The sequence below is a fragment of the Diceros bicornis genome, chromosome 11 (assembly GCF_020826845.1).
Source record: "Diceros bicornis minor isolate mBicDic1 chromosome 11, mDicBic1.mat.cur, whole genome shotgun sequence".
NCBI lineage: Eukaryota > Metazoa > Chordata > Mammalia > Perissodactyla > Rhinocerotidae > Diceros > Diceros bicornis.
In genome coordinates, this window is record NC_080750.1 from 33,219,813 (window position 1) to 33,243,493 (window position 23,681).

At 37.9% G+C, this 23,681-nt stretch overlaps 1 protein-coding gene across 4 annotated transcripts in view; it reads left to right on the plus strand.

The window, feature by feature from the left end:
• GAB1 (GRB2 associated binding protein 1) overlaps window positions 1-23,681 on the plus strand; it is a 114,155-nt gene that overhangs the window by 64,265 nt on the left and 26,209 nt on the right. For 2 of the 4 annotated variants that reach the window (XM_058550127.1, XM_058550129.1), the window contains exons 2-4: window positions 12,279-12,573; window positions 22,191-22,416; window positions 22,780-22,860. In XM_058550127.1, the coding sequence (XP_058406110.1) occupies window positions 12,279-12,573; window positions 22,191-22,416; window positions 22,780-22,860 (602 nt within the window). The remainder of the gene's footprint in view (window positions 1-12,278; window positions 12,574-22,190; window positions 22,417-22,779; window positions 22,861-23,681) is intronic. The other 2 variants (XM_058550128.1, XM_058550130.1) reach the window with 1 other exon arrangement.

Below are 23,681 nucleotides of genomic sequence, written 5' to 3' on the forward strand. Positions count from 1 at the left end.
AGACTCCCTTATGGAGATGTATCATGATTTATTTACTCAATTCCCTAATCTCACCAACCTTCCTGGTTTGCTCAGGACTAAAGGGTTTCCCAGGTTGTGGAACTTGCAGTTCTAAAACTGGGACAGTCCTGGGAAAACTGGGCTGGTTGGTCACCCTGTCTGTTATTGAAGATTTAGGTTGTTTCAAATATTCGCTCATATAAACAACACTATGTGGAGTATTTTGATGCCTCTGTATTTAGCTGCATTTTGCATTATTTCTTTGGGTGAGATTCCTAGAAATGGAATTAATGGCTCAATGATTCTGGGCATGTTTGGAGCTCATGGTAACGCTCACAGCTCTTTATTGCACTTTCGCTGTCTTCTGCTAGATTGGTGGAGTCTGCCTGGACATTTGTGCTACCTCTGCCTCCATGGGTTCTTAGGGAGATACGCAGAAGACAGAGCCACGTACATGCTTGCTCTATCACTAGCTGGGGCTCCGCTTCTAAATCTCTAACTGGCCAGATTGCTTATGACTCCAACTACCTTTTGTCCAGGCCAGAGGTGGGCCAAAGCTGATTCCAAAAGATGGAGTGGACTCCCTGACCCCATTTCCCCCGACCACACCTTAATATGAACTCACTGACTCTTACTGTACACGGTAGTAAGAAAAGGGTGAGATCAGATGAAACCCAAGGCAGGTGGTCTTCCCATTACAGACTCAGCTATACTATCACCCCAGGCCTTCATCCCCAGTCACACAAGATGTTGCAAGCCAAACTCTTGCCTCTCTTCAGCCTCCTCCTAGGCGGGGTAAGGAAGCCTGAAAACCCCCTGAGTTACAGTGTGTCCCACAGACCTGACAATTGGAAATATGATGAGATATGAACTAATATTTACAAGTAAAAATATACTCGACCTGCCCCATAATGCTGTGTTGAGAGTTAAGGCCATCAGGTGACCTACTTTCCTGTGGAACTTTAGTAACTAAATTTCCCTGGTTGGGGTCCAAGGTCTCATACCAGACTGTTCTTTGTAGTAAGAAGTGTTAAAGTGTAGTCCTATTTCATGTGTTCTTAACAGGTGCCACAGGAAACCTGTGAACCCCTGAAACTGTGTACAATATTATTCATGTGCCTTTTTCTAAGAAAAGGTGCTTTTATCAGGTTCTCAAAGAGGTCTATGACCCAGAAAAGGTGTAAGAACGACTTTGTGTATATTAAATACTAAGGAGTTTTTGTTGTTGCTCTGTTTGTTTGTTTTATGTGGGACTTGTGCCAGGGCTTTGAGGTAGGCATCAGTTTAGCAATGATTTCAACAAATAAATTATATACACTATTAATTAATATTTTAAGATTCCCTGTAGTATTTCTAAGTTAAATTTGATTTTTTTTTGTTTGTTTTGCTATTATGAAATTGTACTACTGTACAGCTACTGTAGTATTTCTAAGTTAAATTTGATTTTTTGTTAGTTTTGCTATTATGAAATTGTTTCAGGTCCAGCTAATTTGTTTTTGTCCAGGCAATGTATGTAAACTCTCATTTAAAAGGTTTGTGGAACAGTTGTTAGCCTACATCTAGGCATTGTTCTGCATTATTTTTGGTGTATTCTTTTGTTTATATTACTAAGCTAAAGTTAGCACAGATAGCACTAGGCTAGAAAATGGTGACAATGGTTTGAAAACAGGAAATTTTAGGCTTGTGTGTGTTTGGAACAGATGATCATAATGATAGAGCCAGTGGAGTGGAAACTTCCACCGAGCCTGTTTTTTCCTTATTTTCCTCTATGAGAAAAGATGGTGCTTCCTGGAAAACAACTCAAGTATTTTAAAGCAAATGGTTTTCTTTTGTCCCTGCTTCGTGGTTAATTTGTTTTTATTTTATTTACCCTGGTAGTAGTAGTATAGAAATTTAATATTTTTAGTAGGTAAAGTAATTCCCAAAGTGCTTATTTTAGATATTTAAATACCTTAGTATAGTACCATTTACTGACATGTTTTTAAAGAAATTTAAAATAGTATGAATATTATAACCATGAGACTTCATGGGAAGAAGAGAAGGTGAAATTTGTTCTTCTATCAAAGTGCTCCCAACTTTCCTTTTTTTAACCCTAGAATTTTCAGTCTTTAAAACAAAGTAGTTATACTTTATTTGTCTAAGCTATTTCCTGACTAAGACTCCTTCCAGATGTATCCTGGAATTCTATATTTAAAAGAAAGGTTGAATTCATTCACTAATTGCAGAGTAAGAAGAGAGTATGCATTTCCATACATCCATACACTTTTTTGTTTTGGGTACATCATTCCTAGATTTTTAAAAAATTAATAGACTTTCTTTTTTAGGGCATTTTTAGGCATAAGCTCTTTAAACATGTAATATTTTTTAAATTATAAGAGTAATAAGTGGAAGTTCCTTGAAAAAAATAAGACTATACAAAAGTATATAAAATAAAAATATGAAACTTGTCTGATCCTCCCATCCCTATATTCCAACAGTTAAAAATTCCAACAGAGACCAGAGACCTGGTCTCTAAACATAGTTTATGTGTGTTGTGTGTATACAAACACATGATCATTTCGGACAAATGCAGTCATACTATGTGTACAATTCTGCAACTTGCTTTTTTTCATTTAACAATTACTTTGTAGGCATTTTTCAAATATATATAGATTTATCTCACTTTTTAAATGTTTCACATAGATTTATTATTGTATAGATTTCCCATAATTTATTTAACCATTACCTTGCCAGTGAAATTTAGATAAAACCTATCCTATGAAAAATAGCATTTTCATCTTGTGATACACGTATCTTCAACTCAAACATTTTACGGATTTCTGAGATTAGACATAAATTTTGAATTCTACCAAAGAATTCACAGTAATGATCCCCTTTCGTTAAATATCAGTTGTGATATACCTTTTAAGAGATTTCAAAATAAGAAAGTTCCACTGCACTTTAGTCCCCAGTTTTCTAGGGTAATAGAGGGTTAGTAAATTACAGTGGTGATGTTTCACGATGGAAGGGCAGTTGGCTCAAGAAGGTCGAAAGTGCTGTTCTTCTGCAGCTTTGGGGTCCAGGTGAACTTGAGGATTCAGCAACTACCGAGAGACCTACATGCAGTCGTCAGAGTTCTTTCTGTAGTGCTCTAAGGGAATGGGCTTGTTACTGGCTACTTGAGACCTCAGCTCTTGTGCTGAGAGCTCGGAGGAGTGGGATGAGTAGGTGCCTAAACTGAGGGGAAGTTGAGGAAAGCTTCAAAGAAGAGGTCTTGAGCTAGGTCTCGAAGGAGTAGGAGCTCATTGAATGAGAGAGATAGGGTGTGTTAGACTCAGAAACAACAAAATGTAAAGCCATAGAGGAGTGAACAAGCTGTGTGGGTGCTCACTGAGGCCGTCTGTAGAGGTGAGAGATTGGAGAGGCAATGCGGGTAAGTGTGGTTGTGAAGAACCTTGTGTGCTATCCTGTGAAAGGAGTTTGGACTTGACCCTGAGGATAACAACTTTAGACTTCTTTTTTCTTTCCCTGAGATCTTTTCATTTAAGTTCACTGGCTCTCTGCGATCATTCTGATGAACAGAAATCTTTAAGAGCATCCCATCAAGGCTTTGAGGGCTTCACAATATGTAAAGCACTGTTACAGATACAAAAATATTTAAAGAATGGTCTCGGCTTTCAAGGAACTTGATGTCTAGTTGGAAAAATAATTCACAAGCATTTGGCACAGTTGGAAATGTACATAGTAAAATTACAGATGGTTCCAAACTGTCCCATGGCAATTTCAGGGCAGTAACTGTCGGGTTGCCAACAGTCCAGAGGGAAGGTGTGGCAAGAAAACGGGAGAGTTTGGACAGAATCTTGAAGAATGGATTAGGTTTCCAACAGTAGAAAGGAGTTTAAACATTCGCCAGTGGGATAAATATTGTGAACAAAAACAAGGAGGGAGATATATTTAACCGCATTGGTAAGAGCAGAAGGCATGAGAAGATAAGGAATTAGACATAAGCTTGAAAAGACCTCTGATTTTTTTTTTTAATTCTATTTTAAGAAGCAACCTAATTCTGTCTATTGGTTGGACTGGTGATTCTCAGTCTTGACGGCATATTAGAATCACCTGTTGAGTGTTTAAAACTACCTATGCCAGTGCAAGGCTGACGTCCCAGACTACGATTTAGTTGGTCTGAGGTGAGGCCCCAGACATCAATTTTTTTTTGAAGTAAAGTTCTCCAGATATTTCTTTTTTTTTAATTTTTTAAAATATTTTTGTGAGGAAGCTTGGCCATGAGTTAACATCCGTTGCCAATCCTCCTCTTTTTGCTGAGGAAGATTGGCCCTGAGCTAACATCTGTGCCCATCTTCTTCTATTTTGTATGTGGGACGCCTGCACAGCATGGCTTGATGAGTGGTGCATGGGTCCACACCCGGCATCCAAACCTGCGAACCCAGGGCTGCTGAAGCGGAGCACGCGAACTTAACCGCTACACCACCGGGCTGGCCCCCCCTCCAGATATTTCTTATGTGTCCTTAAGGTTGAGAATCACTGGACCACCCTGACCTCTTCCCTTTTGCCCATCTGTATATTGGCTATTTCCTCAAAAGTTATCTCTTCCAGTAAAGGTACAGGGAAGGGATTAGGGAGTCTTGGGAGCATTATATCAGGCATATACTCTGTCAGTTATACCACAGAGGACTCAGAAAACAAGTGTGCAGCAGTTGCCATGTTTTCTTTAAAACTAAGCTCGTTTGCCATTTAGGCAAATTAGTCATATTTTGTGAATTTGTTAATAATGTTATTGCAGGTAATGGTTTAGGGCTAATCCAGATTGAATGTTTTTCCCCCGCTTGATAATGGGACTCCGTCTATACTTCTTGCCAACATGCACATAGCCATACTCCATAAGGTGTGATAAACTTTATCTTAAGACCTTGCTTCAGTGTGACAAGTCTGTCTTCAATTTAACATGTGCAATTTGCTTAAATACAGAAAGTGTTTAAAAGAATAGTTCTTTTGAAAGGAAGTTTAAAAATATCTCTCGTATCTATCGAGTTTTTAAAACAGGTTTATTGTTTATATGCCTCTGCCTTACCTGACAATTCATGTCAGCCAGCTTGCCAGCGGGCTGGGCAGGTTGCAGTCATGTCAACATCCCCATGGCACGTAAATAGTTTGCGAGCTTCCATATTTTTCTCCTTGCCTCCTGTGATTGGAATATTCAGCAGACATTGACTGAGCACCTCCTTGGGACTAGGCAATGGGAAAAGAAAGATGAAAGGTGGAAAGACGTGGCTCCAGCCCTCAAGAAACTCACTTGTAGAGACGTCAGGCACGTAACTAGGAACAAGGTGGGAATGGAGAGCTTGGAGGGGCCCGCTCAGCGATGGTGCCCCAAAGAGGTCTGAGCTGAACCCAGGAGGTGGATTATGTGCCAGAAACAGCGTGTGTCAGGGCCAGAGGCAGGACAGAAGCAGAGTGTTAGGGGAACTGCAAGCATTTCTGATACGGATGTAATTGGAAGGCAGAGAGGCAAGAAGTGAGGCTGGAGAGATAGGGAGAGGCTTGGAGGGCCCCAAATGCCCTGCTAGAGAGTTTGGGCTTTATCCTGTGGGCAGTAGGCAGTCACTGAACATAGGGAATGGGTAAAGGGCAACCCAGATACCCCAAGCATTATGGATATTTAGTTTGGCAGTCTAACCTAAATGCGTCTAATCTAAATTGGAATCCAGGGACTATACAGGCTGTCCTCTTTTGGTATTAATGTAAGAGCCGAAGTTAATCTTGAAACCCTGAGATGAGACACTGGAATCAGAGTCTGGTGCTTTTAAGCTGCTTCAAAATGCAGACCTGCTGCTGAAGTCTGATGACTGCATCCTTTATTCAACTTAAAATAGAAGTGACTACTGCATATAAGAAACGACAACAAAATAAATTTTGCATAGCTCTTCTCAAGCGTACCTGCTCGTAATGGGAGTCCAGTAGTTAAAGTGATTTTTCACAAGAATTTCGTTTAAAATTGCTTTGAGTATTTGGTTTTGAAGGTTTCTAGAGAACTTGTTCTCTTTGCCTCTTACTGCTCTGCAGGGTTGCTGAGGCAGTATACAGCTTTCTCTGGGGCTACCAAGGCAGCAGGGATAAAAATAGGACAAACTTTAAGAATCCCAGATATTTTCAGATAACAAAGACTGATTTATTTGGGCCCATTTTATGCTCTGACAAAACATAGAGAAGCTTTTGTGCGGCGATTAGCAAGGGTGCTGATGTCAGTTCTCTTGTCGAGCATCAAGCTTTATTCTGTGGCTAAATTGTGCTTTGTACCCTAATCCAGAGAACCTTTGTATCTGCCTTATTAAAGTGTGTAGTTTATGTAATTGCTTTTGTTTTCCAGTTTAATCTGTGCCAGATTCAATGAGAGTGACTCATTTTGTGGCTGAGACAAACATTCGCATTTGGATCATGTTAAAAATAAATAAATAAGTGGCAGGTGCTGCTTGGCTAAATTCTGTGTTTTAATGCTGTAATTTCCTGCTGTAAGGGTTCATCTCTTAGATAATGTCTACTCAGCCTCTGTGATCGCTAGCCCAGTCTATCTAGTGCACCTCACTTCATTGCTGTTCATTTCTTGGCTCTTTATTTTAGTTTCCAAACGCCTTTGAAATTTTAACAATATCATTTCAACAGGGAAACAATGAAGTGGTTGGGGAGCCACGGTTAACCAGAAGACAAAGAGTGACACTTAAACTATAGCAAAAGGACACGTTCTGTTCTTTTCTGTTTTTGTCATTTTCCAAAAGTGTTTTGTGCGTGTGTTTTGGTAAAGCTGTCTTAGTTATGTTTATTATGTGTATGTTCAGTATTGGAGCTCTTTTTCTCAAGTGCAAGATGTTTTGAAAGCACACCTTTCTATTCAGTGTCACCCATATATCTAATCTAATATTCTCAAAAATTTTACAACTGAAGGAAATTCTGTTTATTTACTGTACAAATACTTCTACCTACTAGGCACTGTGCTACATTGAGTATGTAATGGCAAACAAAGCAGACACGGTCACTATCTTCATGGACTTGACAGTCCACTAAGGGAGTTAAATACTAAATAAACAAATACAGAGAAAAATTGAATTGCAGAATTACAAAAATCACTACCTAGGTAAAATAGGGTCCCTAAAACTATGCCCTACTTTACATCAGGGGTGGTTGGTTTGAGGGTGGTCAGGGAAAGGAAGGCCTGAAGGTCAGAGTCGGCCTGACAAAGACTGGGGGAAGAAACATACCTGACTTAGGAAACAGCATGTGCAAAGTCCCTGAGGCAGGAAACAAGTTTGGCATCCTATAAACCATGTTATTAGGAGGGAGAAGTGACAATTGATAAAATTTAAGAGAGAAAAGACAGAAAGCTGTATTAAGATGAACTATACAAGCACAGCAGTATGGCATTATTTAGTATAAGGGCAAATGAGCCTTCGTGCAGCCCAGCAGCCTCTAAGAGCCTCACTGAAGTGTAGTATAGAAATTGATGTCTATAATACTTGGTCTTGAGTCACTGGGGAGTGGATGAATTATGTTTGATGAATTATGTAGTAAGGCATTTTAGAAAGATTTCCATGCAAGACATTAAACTTTTAAAAAGTCATTTCTGTATTTAAAGACAGAACCTTCACCATCTGGAGAAATCACTTACTAAAAGATATGATTCCTTGATGGCCCTGGATAGATGACAGAATAGTGTTTTTTCTTTTCTCTTTACTTCTTTATTACTTTTTCAAGCTTACTGCTTGATAGGGAGGTATTCGTAAAGTCATAATTTTACTAAGAGATGATCTGTATTTATTTTGAAGTAAATAGATGTCTTATATGTTAACTGAATGGGTTTTTATAATCCAAAAACCAGTGCTAAATAAATGTGAAGTTAATGGTTTACGGCTTTTCAATATTATCAACAGCATCAACAGAAGTCTACACTGCCTTCTCTACTGGACACCAATCGTTTACTTTTTTTTTTTTTTTTTTTTGGTGAGGAAGATTGTCCCTGAGCTAACATCTGTGCCCATCTTCTTCTGTTTTGTGTGTGGGATGCCGCCACAGCATGGCTTGATGAGTGGTGCGTTGGTCCGCACCTAGGATTCGAACCCTCAAACCCCGGGCCACTGAAGCAGAGTGTGCAAACTTAACCACTATACCCCCGAGCCAGCCCCTCAATCGTTTACTTTTTTCCTTTAAGCTGCAGTCAGACTGAGACGTTAATTTAAAATCTTGATGGTATTAAAGCACTACATAATATTTTTAGGCCCTAGTGATTTTTGCCTGTCCATTTAGCAATAGTTCTGCAGATACTTCGCTAGGGTTGCTATATTCTCAAATAGTTTCATTTACAGTATTTTCTTCATAATTAGTAAACTCCTTGAGGGTAGGAATCATGGATTACCTACTTGTATTTCTTCCCACAAGTACCTAGCGTGGTATTTACAGTATATTCAATAATTTATTGACTGCTTAACTCATTGGTTTACTTCTTAATGTATCTAAATTTTCTTGAACGGATACAATTTAAAGAATCTATTAAAATATTAAACCTAAAGTTATCACCCAAGTTAATGCAGTTATCGGTACAGTTGTCCAAGTTATTAAAGACCAAATGAGCTGGTTTATGGACCGCTCAGTCCCCTTAGTTTTCATTTTCTCTATCTCTTCCTCAGACCATTGTCATAGTTTCCTAGCACCTCCATCAGTGAACAATACAAGTGAATATAGATTCATGTCAGAATTTATTATAAAATTTGGTGAAGATGGAGGTGAAGACTAAACATCTGTTGGAGAAGTATATGTGGATTGTAGTTAATCCTCTTTTCTCTCTGTTCACATGTATTTTTCAGGATAAAATGAAGCAGTTTTTAGTTGACGCTACAATGCCTTTTGTGTTACATATGCCAAATTTTGTAAAGCATAAAAAATGTAGAGATCCCATCATATCACATTCATATTGCTTTTGGTGATTATAAATTTAGTAGTGTTTTTTTTATAGACTGATATGTTTGCTCATGAAGACATAGAAATAATGCTTTGAGGAAATTGGCCTATGTTACGTACCAACATCGTGAGCATTCTTGGTCTGATTAGACTGTATGCAGAACACCAAACTCATATACTACTATAACATTTCTGAAAACACCATAAGTGTAAGACTGTCATTACTCCAAAAGAGACATACTTTGTCAGGTTATACCTTTCCAGAACTAAAGGATTGGGCTGTTGTGACTGGTGCTCATCGTGGTCTCCAAATGAACAGAAGTGTACAGTGGCCATTAAGAATGTTTGATTCGGGCCGCCCGGTGGCTTAGCGGTTAAGTGTGCGCGCTCCGCTGCTGGCGCCGCGGGTTCGGATCCCGGGCGCGCACCGACGCACCGCTTGTCCGGCCATGCTGAGGCCGCGTCCCACATACAGCAACTAGAAGGATGTGTAGCTATGATCTACTGGGGCTTTGGGGGGAAAAAATAAATAAATTAAAAAAAAAAAAGAATGTTTGATTCCATTGAGGATCATAAATTGTCATGTTTCTCAGTCTTTCTACTTCCTGGAGCGTTCTCCAGGTGATCTTACTTCACACGTTCAGTCTGGAGTACAAAATGTCTCTTAGTAGGTGACCAAGACTTGCTAAAATTGGCCTCTTTTCGATCTAGCTACCTGCCAGCTGAGGAAGAACTTCAGAGAGGAATAAGGCCTAATTTTGTTTCTGAGCAGAGATGTTGGATTTAAAGACTGCCTAAGCTGACTGGTTCAGTCATTTGGTTCTGCTTTTATTATTTGATCAATGCAGATTTTAGGGAGGGTAATAGGAAAAGAATTTTAGGCTTCTTTAGGCATAGTATGAAACTCAGAATTTACCAAAACTTCTGGAGTACATGGTGAGTATAGGTCCAGATGCCAATATATGTTTGTTGGGAAGAGAAGGAGAAAGACTAAAAAAAAGTTATCGCATACTCAAGAATACAGATCTTTTCCATGTAGTCTTTGAACAACAGTCTGGCCAAAAGAAAGACACAGTCCATTTCTTTGCTTACTATCCAGATGGGAAACCAGGAAAGCTTCTAAATCTCTGTTTCTCCTCCCTACTCCTTGCTTCCACACCAAAAAAAAAAAAGAGAGAGAAACCTATAGCTTAAAATATAAAGGAGTCTTTTGAAGAAGCACTTCATGTGTATTCTTTATGGCATGATATTAAGGTGTGAAAAAACATTGCTTTTAAAAAAAATTGTCCTAAGACATACATAACTAAAATGTACCATTTTAGGGGCCAGTCTGGTGGCATAGTGGTTAAGTTCGCTCAGCTTTGGGGGCCTGGGGTTCGCAGGTTCGGATCCCAGGTGCAGACCTATGTACCACGTATCAAGCCATGCTCTGGCAGGCTTCCCACATAAAACGGAGGAAGATGGGCACGGATGTTAGCCCAAGACCAATCTTCCTCAGCAAAAAGAGGAGGATTGGCTACAGGTATTAGCTCAGGGCTAACCTTCCTCACCGAAAAAAAAAAAATTTTACCTTTTTTTTTTTTTTTTAATAATTATTTATTTATTTATTTTTCCCCCAAAGCCCCAGTAGATAGTTGTGTGTCATAGTTGCACAACCTTCTACTTGCTGTTATGTGGGACGCGGCCTCAGCATGGCCAGAGAAGCGGTGCGTGGGTTCGCGCCGGGATCCGAACCCCGGGCCGCTAGCAGCGGAGCACGCGCACTTAACCGCTAAGCCACGGGGCCAGCCCCAAAATTTACCATTTTAATCATTTTTAAGTGTACAGTTCAGTGGCATTAAGTACATTTGTGTTGTTGTGCAATCATCATTACCATCCATCTCAAGAACTTTTTCATCTTCCCAAACTGAAACTCTACCCTTTAAATACTGACTCCCCACCCCCCCTCCCCCAACCCCTGGCAACTATCATTCTGCTTGCTGTCTCTATGAATTTGTTTACTGTAGGTACCTCATATTAGTGGAATCACACAATTTGTATCCTTTTTGTGACTGGTTTATTTTGCTTAGCATAACGTCTCAAGGTTCATCCATGTTATAGCACGTGTCAGAACACGTGTCAGAATTTTCTTCCCTTTTAAGGTTGAATAATATTCCATTGTATGTATACACCACATTTTGTTTCTCTCTTCATTCATCAGTGGACACTTGGGTTGCTTCCACCTTTTGACTGTTGTGAATAATGCTGCTCTGAACATGGGTGTATAAATACCTGTTTGAGACCTTGCTGTCAATTCTTTTGAATATTTATCCACAACTGGAATTTTTTGAGGAACTGCCATACCATTTTTCCACAGCAGTTGCACCATTTTACATTCCCAGTGCACAAAGTTTCCAGTTTCTTCACATCTTGGCCAACACTTGTTATTTTCTGCTTTTTTTTTGGTAATAGCCATTCTAATGCATATGAAATGGTATCCCATTGTGGTTTCAATTTGCATTTCTCTAATGATAGTGAAGTTGAGCATCTTTTCATGTGCTTAACTTCTTTGGAGAGTCTGTTCAAGTCCTTTGCCCATTTTTTTAATTGGGTGGTTTATTTTTGTTGTTGTTCCTGAGTTGTAGGTGTTCTTTATGTATTCTGGACATTAATGTCTTATCGGATATATGATTTGCAATATTTTCTCTTATTATGTGATTTGCTTTTTCACTCTGTTGATTATGTCCTTCAGTGTATTAAAGTTTTAAATTTTGATGTAGTCCAGTTTACTTATTTTTTCTTTTGTTTCCTGTGTTCTTACTGTCATATCCAAGAAATTATTGCCAAATCTAATATCATGAAGCTTTCCCCTGTGTTTTCTTCTAAGAGTTTTGTAATTTTAGTTCTTACATTGAGGTCTTTGATCCATTTTGAGTTAATTGTTGTATGGTGTGAGGTCAGAGTCCAACTTCATTTTTTTGCGTATGGATATCTAGTTTTCCCAGCACCGTGTGTTGAAACCACTGTTTTTTTATGATTAGTAAAAACTAAATCTTTTTTGGTTTGCTGACTTGATATTCCATATCAGTGTAATATCTTCTAATAATCAGTTAATATCTTCTAATATTCTATTACAAGATCTAATAGAAAATACTAAATATGCATATATACACACTGTTAAATTAATTGAGGCATCAGTAAACTTTGCTGGAGTGGTAGGTTATTCTATGGAAACAAAACATTGTATGTGAATTTCTCTCGACAATGCATTTGTAAAATTGGTTTGAGAAATGTGCATCTTCCTGAAAAATTTCTCTCAAATGAATACTAGATGGATATTTTTGTTTTGTTCCTAGGCCTGGAAGAGGAGATGGTTTGTGTTACGCAGTGGCCGTTTAACTGGAGATCCAGATGTCTTGGAATATTACAAAAATGATCATGCCAAGAAGCCCATCCGTATTATTGATTTAAATTTGTGTCAGCAAGTTGATGCTGGATTGACATTTAACAAAAAAGAGTTTGAAAACAGCTACATTTTCGATATCAACACCATTGACCGAATTTTCTACTTGGTAGCAGACAGTGAGGAGGAAATGAATAAGTGGGTTCGTTGTATTTGTGACATCTGTGGGTTTAATCCTACGGAAGAAGGTAAGTTCAAGACTTTGTTTTTCAACCCGAGTTCTCCTTTATTACTACTTTTTTAGACCTGTTATAAAATTCTTTATTTCAGTTATACAATATAATATTTGTTTTATTTTTTTATAATAGTAACAGCATTTGGAAAAAGCACTAAACTCTTTAATCAGTTTGGGGAAAAACTTTTTATAGGTTTTAGAAAGAGAGACTTAACCATTGTGAGGCAATGTCTGAATAAATGTCCTGGAGAAGAAGGTAACACGAAGACATACTTATTTAAGAGCATTTCTTGAGTTCCTGTCTAGATATTAAGTTGAACCTTACAACACTGCTGATATTTGACTATTTTTGTCCTATGAAAAACAGCACTTTCATGTGGCTCAACTTAATTCTTTAGGTGTTACTTTTAAAACTATGTTGGATTATGAAGTTATGAAACTGCCAAGGCAACTATCAGTACATATGAAAAGAAATGAGAATCCGTCACGAAATGTGATGAAAAAGTGACAAACAAATGAGTTTACTTAACGTAGAAGTTCTGAAGAGAGCATGGAGGAAGAGGGGGCTCAAGGTTTAGATAAGAAGTAGTGAAGAAAAGCTTCTTGGAGGAAGACAAATTGTAAATTGCAGGCTTTTGAAAGAAGTAGTACTTCTGCACAAATGAAAGGAAGGGTGCAGAAGCCTCCAGGCTTAGGGGCCAGGGAGAGAAAGGACCCAGAGGTAGACTAGAATTCTACTTCACTGGAGCAGAGGGCTATGAATGACAAAGGCAAGGGGAGAGTTGCTTGAGGATCTGAGATTTGGGGCGCCTATCCTGGGAAGAGCTGAGTGATTAGAGGTCTCCAGAAGAGTTTTATAAGTGGAATTCCTCTTCAGATGCTGTTATATAGCTGTCCTGACCACCTGTTCCCTGTCCACTTCTCTACTTCTCTTCCTTTTTAAACAAACACTAAGAACCTATGTAGGCCACTCCAATACAAATTTAGGTTTGTGAGCCAAGAGTCAGAAATAAAGGCAGCCTGAAGTCTTTGACCTTATTGTTTTCATGGTTATACTCATGTTTACAAGTGTGCATTTCCAAATATCTATATTTAGGAGTCCCGGCGATTCAGTGAGGGGTGGAAAAATTGTATTAGCCATCAACATCCAGTTTTGGATTGAAGTGAAACAGTAATCATCTCTAATTAGCTCACGTCAGCATGCTGTTTCCTTTCTAGCCAGTCAGCAGCCCAGGAGAAGGAGCCTTCCAGGGCTGGGATGGGCCCAGTGGGGTGGGGGAAACCCCTTGGTGAGGGAATCCAGAATGCCCCCAAGGGAGCAGACCTAAGAGGGAAGGAGACATCCAGTTTAGACAGGAGGTGCCTAATGAGCTAGAGTTTGTCAACAGAGCTCTGGTGATTAAAAGCCTCAAAAAATTGCTTCATGTGTGGAATTAAGGCTTCAGTTGTTTCTGTGAAGTTACTAAATATGTTCACATTTTAAGTGGGCACAGGGGTATTATTTCTAACTCCAGTTAAACTTCTTTCCTTTCTTGTTTGCATATAGAGTCATATTTGAGTGCAGTGGAAGATTTTAAAGTCACAAACCAGATAGCTCTCTTTTTAATGGTTATTTAACAACCACTCAGTAATGATAATTATTGGGTTTAGACACCACATTAGTTTCATTATGTGATGGATTTTCAGTTAAAAAAATATAAGCTGTGTAATCTTTTTCTTGATGTACCTTTGCGTGCTACCTTTTCAATTTAGAATTTGTTTTGGGGGGACAATGGGGACAGGCAACCCATTGGTTGCCTGTATAGATTCAGCTGATCCGAAAGACTGATCCTAAAGACTAAGTAGTAGGCGTTCCTCTGCCTGTCTGTTTTCTTTGTAATTCTTCTAAATATATTTAACAAAGGAAATGAGATGCTCTCTGAGAGGAGGCACATTCTCCAGTCAAGGAATATGAATGTCTAATTTTTGGAAGCCCGTTTAGGGGTGGGTAGAGTTGAGAACCCCCGAAGTAAGAATATCTAATGCTCAAGCGTCCCAGATTAATTTTGCAAATGTTAAGACATGGAGTCTGGTCCATTTGTCCACCTTAGAATGGGTGGACATTCTCCTCAGCTCTGGGAAGAAGAAAAGTTGTGTCTACTTAAGAAAATTGATTCATTAATTTACCAAAATTTGAGTTTGCCAGCACTCCACCAGGCTTTAGAGATTCATTCAACCAGCATATATTAGGTGACTAGTTAGGGAGACAAATGGCAAACATTACAGACATGAAACCGAGCATCTAGAGGGAGAGGATTCATACCCAAAATAATTCATTACAGTTGTTGATGATTGCAAGTTATATATATGTGTGTGTGTGTGTGTGTATCCACATATATAATAATCATACTTTAATGTATTAAGTATGATACTGTGGGAGTTTGTAAATACAGTTCTTAGAGCTTACAGTCAGTCCAATAGGAGAGACAGGCAAATAATCGAGGAATTACAAATACCGCTTGATAAGTGCTTGGCTAAAGAAAAGATAAATAAGCATAGATAGCAGTTGATTTAGTCTTAAGAGGGTTAGGAAAAGCCTAGGTGGTAGTAAATGGCTCTGTGGCTATAATTGATAATGCACTGAGAACTTTATTCTTATACTTAGCGGAACATTTTCGTTGATATTGGTAGTCAGAATCGGCCGGCCGTGTCTGTTTTCACTTTACAAAGTTACTGGTATAGGGAGGGGAGGAAGTTTCAAAACTTGAAAGCTACAGTGACTTTTTCAGTGGCAAAACTCCCAAATCCTTATAAAATGGATTAGAAGTGTTTTTGCCTTGAGTGAAACTCTCAATTTGTGAACTTTTTATCTTCACAATATCCATAAAATGAGTGACTGTAAGAAAATTAATAGAATGGTTAATCAAATTTGATATATATAATCTGAGTTAGCTACCAAGAACAGCTATGCTAATCACAAATCATTTTTATGTGTTCATTACAGCAAGCCCCTATGGACCTCAATTTGCCAGTGCTTTCTAAATTTAGTTCATGAGCTATATCTAAATGCAACTGCGTTTATTTTTTAAATTCTACAATTTAGATTTTTCACAAGTTCATCCTGGCCATCTCCCAAATAGCCACAGTTAGAAATGTCTTACTATGCTATGTCGAAGACTTGAGTTTCTTGGAATAAATCAGTTAAAGATAAGCAGTCCTTCATTGTGTAGTATCAGGGAGCCACAAAAATATTTTATTTTACTCTATAATTTAGGTTTTTGATGCATAGTAACAAACCTGCAAAAAGGCTTTGAAGTCTACCTCTGTATTTGCTTATTCACTTATAGTAGCTGACTTTGTTAGATGCCCTTTTTTTAAATCTGCACATTTAAAGATTTGCGTCAAATTCTAAACTGCAGAGAACTGCTATTATCCTTTGTGATCACATTCATACAGTTTAATAAGACAAGGTAGATACCAAAAAGTCTTTGCTCTTCCATTAACTTTACTACCTGCTTTATATTCTCTTGCTTCCAAATAGATCTCACGTCAATCACTAAATAATAGGTGTTTTTGTTTTTACCTAGATCTGTCCCCTGAGCCCTGTGCCCTTCCCATTTCAGAGAGCTGAATGTGCTCCCACTCTTGGCTTAAAACTAATAACACGAAATGATTTTTCACTACACTAGTGTCAGGCTAGACGTAGGAAGAAATAGGCTATGATCGGATACTGCAGTCTGAGAAAATAACTATCCCAATCCCTATGAGAATAACTAATTTTCTCCTGAAAACAAAAGAAAGGGGAAAAATCTGACCTGTGTTTTGATTCCAGGAACCTCTCAAAATATCGTTACCATGTTATTTCCGCTGCCCCAGGTGACCACTGCTATTATTGAATACTCAGAATGCTGGCAGGCGGAATCTGTTTTTAAATTCTAGCTCATTGAACTGTGTGCCGTTCCTATGAATGCTTTTATTTAGTAGATTTGAAGGTAGAAACTAATTTCTTTTGTTTTTCTTGGAAATGTGCAGATTTATTTTTGTTTCTACACTGAGGTGGAAGCTGTTAAATCTGCTAAATAAGCGCCGGGAAGCACAGTCTAAGGGCCGTAGCAGCTGACTGACTTCGCGCAAAGGCTTCTGGTCTAATTTCAGGAGGCAAGATTAGCAAGTTGCCTCTTATCATCAGAGGAGTTACTTTTCTCAAAATCCCAGATAATAGTGCCTTTAAAAAAACATCATGATTCTGTGTTTGATATTCTTCCCTTTAGAAAAGTAGATAAACTAACATGTAAGAATATACATATGCTCCCTTTCCTGTAAAGAAATGCTTCTTAATTAGGGAACTTTTAAATTTCTCTTATTTACTTTTTAATTCAGGTATAACTTACTATTTTGAAAAGCACAGATCTTAAGCGTACAGTTCAATATAGTTTTATATATCTATCTATATCTATACATAGAAATAGAAATCTGTGTAACTGCCACTCAAATCAAGAAATGGAACATTTCCAGTCCCCCAGAAGGTTTTCTCATGCTTCTCCCTAGTAAAAAAACCAGAAAAAAGCCCAAATGTAACCATTATTTTGCTTCTGTCACCATAGATTAGTTTCACCTATACTTGAACTTCATATAAGTAAAACTATTGAGTTTGGCTTCTTTTTTCGGTATTAAGTCTGTGAGATTCATGCACGTAGCATGTAGCGAGAGTTCTTCCTCATCCTATGTAGCATTCCATTGTGTGACTGTATCACAAATTATTGATCTGTTTGAATACTGGTGGACAATTGTGTTGTTTCCAGTTTTTAGTTAATGCAAGTAAAGCTGCTGTGAACATTATTATATGTCTTTTGATGGACATGAACAGTTAGTTCTTTCGGGTATATACCCATGAGTGGAATTGCTACATCATAGGATATATATGTATATATTTAGCTTTAGTAGATTTAGTCTCTTTAGTTTTCCAAAGTTATTGTACCAGTTGCTTTCCTACCAGCAATGTATGAGACTTCCAGTTACTCTACATTCTCATCAACATTTGATATGGTTGGTCATTAATTTTAGCCATTCTAGTAAGTGTGTAGTGGTATCCCATTGTGGGCTTTTTTTTTTTTTTTTTTTTTTGTGAGGAAGATCAGCCCTGAGCTAACATCCGTGCCAATCCTCCTCTTTTTTTGCTGTGGAAGACCGGCTCTGAGCTAACATCTATTGCCAATCCTCCTCCTTTTTTTATTTTTCCCCCAAAGCCCCAGTAGATAGTTGTGTGTCATAGTTGCACATCCTTCTAGTTGCTGGATGTGGGACGCGGCCTCAGCATGGCTGGAGAAGCGGTGCGTCTGTGCACGCCGGGATCCGAACCCGGGCCGCCAGCAGCACAGCGCGCGCACTTAACCACTAAGCCACCGAGCCGGCCCCCATTGTGGTTTTAATTTGCATTTTCCTGAGGACCAGTTCAACCAGAGAATTTGTTCTATTTTGTTTTGTTTTGTTTTATTACACATTTTCAAGCAATTACCCCTGAGATCTTGATTCACTGAGTCTCCTGAAGTGGGGCCCAGGCACCTAGATTTCTAGGTGTGATTCTGATGCTATGACATCTCTGGATAAGAATTAAGGCGTTAGTTAGCACTTCCTAAGGGTTTATTTTAAAAGTCTCCAAGAATATTTTCACATCCTGTTAAGGAGATAGTCATGACAAATAAGAAGATAAATTTTCTACTTGAAACACATTAAGTAGATTGGTCTATGATTAAAGGACTTCGATATTTGATTAAATAAATTGAAGAAACTGTGCAGGTTGCTTCACTGAAAATTGCAGCTACTGCTGTTTCTTGTTTGTATCCACTTGGTAGACTTACCTTTATAAAATGTTCTTCCATAAAAAAATGATGTGTTCAGAAGTGAGAAGATGGTTATTTTAGCATTAATGATAACGCATACTCTTTGTGGACTCTTATTTGGTAAATTAATTAGATATAGATCTATTTGAAATGCTTCTCATTACAGAAAAAAAATTCTACAACAGACTAGCTAAATCAGTAACCAGTGGAAACAGAATAAACTTGACCAATTTACCTTTCATTGTGAACATAAAGGTAAAACTTTTGCAATAGAAACCAACAAATATTCTATCAGCAAATGTAGCCCATCCTCAGAAAAGAGGCTCTCATCTGGTCCCCTGACAAGGACGTGAGCAATAAGACAGTTTTATTACCACATGCTCAGATGGCAGTATGTTGTTAGTCACAAAATCAGAGGACTTATCCCATCAACTTTGAAATATTCTGCCTTACCAATAAGAAAGAGTAGAATTGCTTCCCTGCGCTTAAGCTCTTGTGCCATTTGGTTAAAAAAAATATTATTCCGAATGTTTAGAGACATCATCTGGGCACTTCACCTTCTGTGAGGGACACTACCACCAGGGCATTATGGTTCCAAATAGGATAAAACTGGGCATTATGCTACGGATCGTGTGGACCAGTTTCTTATTTGTGGTTCTCCTCGTAATAAACTACTTCTCTTCACTGAAAGCTCATGAAGGCTTTCCTTAGCAGGACTTACTGGCTTTCTAAGTAAAATTCAGTTCAGAGTTTGCTCCAGCAGCTCATTAGACCTTTAATAGATGCTAATTATCCTCCTCATGCCTTCTGAATTAAGAGACAGGAAATCATTTTATACACAGAAGAAAACCCTAAACTGATGTTGAGTTCTCAGAAACTTGATACCAGCGTTACTTAGAAAGAGCAGTAAGTTAGAAACCCAAGTGAGGCAGAGCAGCCACCATGGTCTGCTCAACTACTTGTAGGGTAGAATAGGGGCAAATCACGTCTTTATAAGGTGGAACAGTTGGTTAACTTTTGGCCGAAAATTTTATGTTAGAGAGTATTTAGACCCAGTGCAAATACTTGCATTAAAATATGCAGAGCTGAGTATATAGTCAAATTAACATGAGTAGAATAATCCCAAAGACTGCGGCTTTGAAGAAGTGCATTACCTGAGCCAAAGTGGAAAAGCAGTGTCCGTTTCCCTTTAAAGTCCTCTGTGTGCTGTGTTGTTTGGAATGGTTGGGTTTGCTTTTCACGGCTGTTCGAAGAACTTTTCTTTCGTGAGGTTGCTAGTGAACATAACGGAAATTTTTCTCTAGTTCTTACCTCTTAGAAGTGCATATGTCTTCCCATATTGTGAACGAGATGTTTTTATTTTATTTTTTTAAAGAAGCTTTGAATCCCAGGCCTCTTGAGAAAATTGAGAGGATCTTGCAGCTATAAAGAGGGTAAAACAGTTTCACCATTCACAGGTGGGAGAAATGGAAGGTTAAAATGAGATGGTCCCATTGTGTTAAAACAAGATCAGACAGACATGATTGCCTGGCTGGGTGATTTTTTTTCCCACTTAAGATGGATCGCTCAGTTCATTTAGTTCTTGCCATCAAGTTTAGAAAAAATATTAAAGGAAAAGTGTATCTCTAAAAACAACCACCTGGAGAAGTTATTAGGAGTTAGAGTAGAAAACTAGAATTTATACTATTTTACATAGTGATATATTTCCACTGTTTAGTTTCATTTTGTTTTGGTCAGAACTAAAAACTGAACTAGATTAAACAATTTTACAGTGCCTCTATGGTAGAGGAAATGAGAAGTCTATAAAATATGCAGTATGCTTGTAAGTACAACCTGTCGGATACATTAACTGCTTTCTGATCCCTCTGATTTTTTTTCCTCAATGTTGTATATATTGTTTTTGAGCTCTTCTTTAAAAGATAAATATTTTTCATAGTTTTCTAAAGTTTAACAATCTACCAGGATTTACTCTGAGTCACTGGTTGATCTATGGCATTTTAAATCCCCTTAAATAAATCTCTGTATATTTGCAACTGAATCAAAACAGTAAAACATTTCATAGGGTACCTTATATACACTTTATAATCAACATCTATTAGACATGAGGTGTTGGAGTTTCCACTGAAATTATGGATTTATGTTGTATAAATGTCCAAAAATTCATTTTTTTATTCTCACTATTTTCTGTTCTCGTCTTTCAATAAATGAGAAAGAGTTAATTAATTAACTCCTGGCATAAAGTGTTAGATTTTGTTAGATGAGCTTGTGTGAAGACTCTACATTGCATGACAAAAATAAAACGTTAGCAATGAGCTCAACTTCTGTTTACTCAAGCCAGATTTTCCAGGTGAAAGAAGTTTTCAAATTTAATTAACGTCTAGTAGGGCTCACAAATTTCTTGAAGAGCAAATTCCAAGCCACACATGAGGGTGAATGGGTCTTGCAGATGTGAGAGTGCCTCTTGCTTTAATTTCTTCCAATCTGACATAAAGTGCTAAGTGAGTTTCTGCTGGATGCATGAAACATTTTTGAGCGTCTCCCACATGTAAGGCTCAGTGAAGCATAGGAGTTCTGATCCTTTTTGTTTGTTTTGGGGACCCACAATTAAAGATAAACTGTTATATTTAGCCATATTAGTGTGTTACTATTCAGGTTTTACAGTTAGGATATGAACTTCTATGCCTAGAAAAAAGAGTTGTAAAATGAACTACGTAACATTCGCTGTGGTGCATGTATGAATGTTAAATAAAGCTCGTAAACTTCTTCCGTAGTATCTAGAGAAGACAGAGCTGACATGTAGCTCCTCCCTGGTGAATTAACAGGCCACATGTCCTGTGTTTGATTCCACTTGGTAGAACATACTAACTCCCTTACCATTTTTTAGCATCTTTTAGGTAATGTTTTGTTGTCAAAACCCCAGTTTCAACCCAGCCTTTTCTGTTCCAATTTGTTTATTCATATACGAGCATTTACCTTTTCCTGGATTTATAGCCTTGTATTCCTAACCAAACTCACAGAGAATTTTTCTTCTGGGCCCTTAAAAATTTACTTGGTTGTGTCAATGATTATAGTGGGATTTTATTTCTAGGTTTTCAACTTGTTTTCAAATTACTTCATTCTACACAATTTAGCTATTTTGGTATGTCTTCTCAGAGCATAGTTATGTGCTTAATAAATTACTTCTTTACTTGCTGACCGCTTTTGCTTGAAAATAGTACAGAAATCCAGTAAATGACAAATGAGGCTATGAGCTAAGGGGAGAGGTGATGCCTTAAAGAAAAGCTCTTTCTGTGGACATAAATCACAGAATTAGAAATATTTCTCCCTAGTCTACTGAGACATGGAAAGAAAAGAATCAACAGTGAAATAAACATGGGATAAAGAGCTGACTTTGGTGTTCCCAGCACCATGGGCCTACAGATGACATGTAATAAAATGGGTCTCCTGGGAAGCTTGGCTTGGCTTATGAAGCACTTGTTTATTGTCATGGAAAAAAATCTGCCCCTTACGCCAAGATTCTAGAACATCTTCATTCCCATTAGCCTCAAAACTAAAGACTGTTCAAGGCAAGGTTAAGCATGACTTATTCAGAGCCTCTGGAAGAAAGAGTCCTACTCTTCACATCTCAAGAACCAATTGTTTCCTGTATAAATGTTGCCATTTAGGTACTATTTGTTTTAAGTGACACAGTCATGGTTTATCCTGTTTTTGTGTATTTAAACAATTTATCTCCAAACTTTCAAGTAGCTTTGTTTAAGAACAAAATTCTTAAAATGGGATAGACCATGATAATTATACTTTGGTGTTGCAGATCCTGTGAAGCCATCTGGCAGCTCCTTACAAGCACCAGCTGATTTACCTTTAGCTATAAATACAGCACCACCATCCACCCAGGTGGATTCATCCTCGGCTGTGCCACCTCCTCCATATCAGCTCATTAACCTTCCGCCACACCTGGAAACTCTTGGCATCCAGGAGGATCCTCAAGACTACCTCTTGCTAATCAACTGTCAAAGCAAGAAGCCTGAACCCACCAGGTAAATCGAATATGCTTGCGTGTGTGTGTATCTGTGTGCGTGTGTGTGTATATATGTACATTTAGGAATTTTACCTTTAAACTTTTTTAACCCAAATTTGGAGGCTTAAAAGAAACCATCTATGTAGGCTTATATTTCAGGTTTATATTCCTCCACTAATGATTTCTGATATTCAGGAGATTTTATTGAAGAAAAACATTGTCTACCGTCTTTGGCAAAGAACACTTGTACCTACAAGGCTCTTTTGGAATCTGTCTCCTGTTGCGTAGTCTTTGTTACAGACTCACAGTGTTACTTGCTTAACAGATTTCACTGATTTATAAATGGTGATCTTGCTCCATTTCTTATGTGATTGTAAACCAGCCAAGGGTCATCTTTTGTTTCTGAAGAAGGAGAGGAATATCTACTCCTAGAAGATTTTGAAAGCAAAACGATTCCATTGCAGTGAGTGTGTTGTGGTTGCTTTGGATCTGTGTGATAAATTAATCATACAGGTAAAATCCCAGTATAGCAAATTCTATGGAACATACAAATTGGGTTTTAGTGAAATTTGATGAAATTAGATATATTGCTAAAAACCATGAAACTTTCGAATCTTCATACCTAGCTGTGAAGTAGAGCTCACCCCAAGGCCTGACTTGACAAATTTTTAAGTAGAAGGAAGTATATGGATGTCAGTGCTTGACCTGAAGTGTCATAAAAGCCTTTCCCAAGTCCTCAGTTTTCCTGTCGTCTCCATCTCTGCTCTCACACCCCTCTCTTCTAAGCTATAGGATATTTTAATTTGATCATTCTTGTCATTTGATGTTGGAAGGCTTGAGGTAACAGTGCGAGTTGGAGCCAGAAAATGTTGATCAGGAGGCCTCTCTCTGCCATTAACAGCTACATAACAAGAAGTGATTTGGGGTATATTTATTGTCTTAATTTGCAGTTTGAAAGTGGAAATGAATTGCATAGTAGATGTGAAAGATATTTTTTAAACAGGGTTATTAGATATTAAACATTTTTTATAACAAAAAAAGTGTTTTTTTTTTCATGTAGAAAGTGACTGTTACTGGGCTAGGATCATACAAAGCGCTTGTTCAAAAATTTTTATATAGAATGTGTTAAGATCCACAAATTAGTTTCTGTGAACCATTCCCTGAGATGATGAAAACAACTCACAAACATTCCAAAGATGGGTTTCTGTATATTTGTTGTAGTGGGATTTTACCTGTGAGAGCAAAAAAAATTTTATAAATCAACACTAGTTTATAATATCAAAT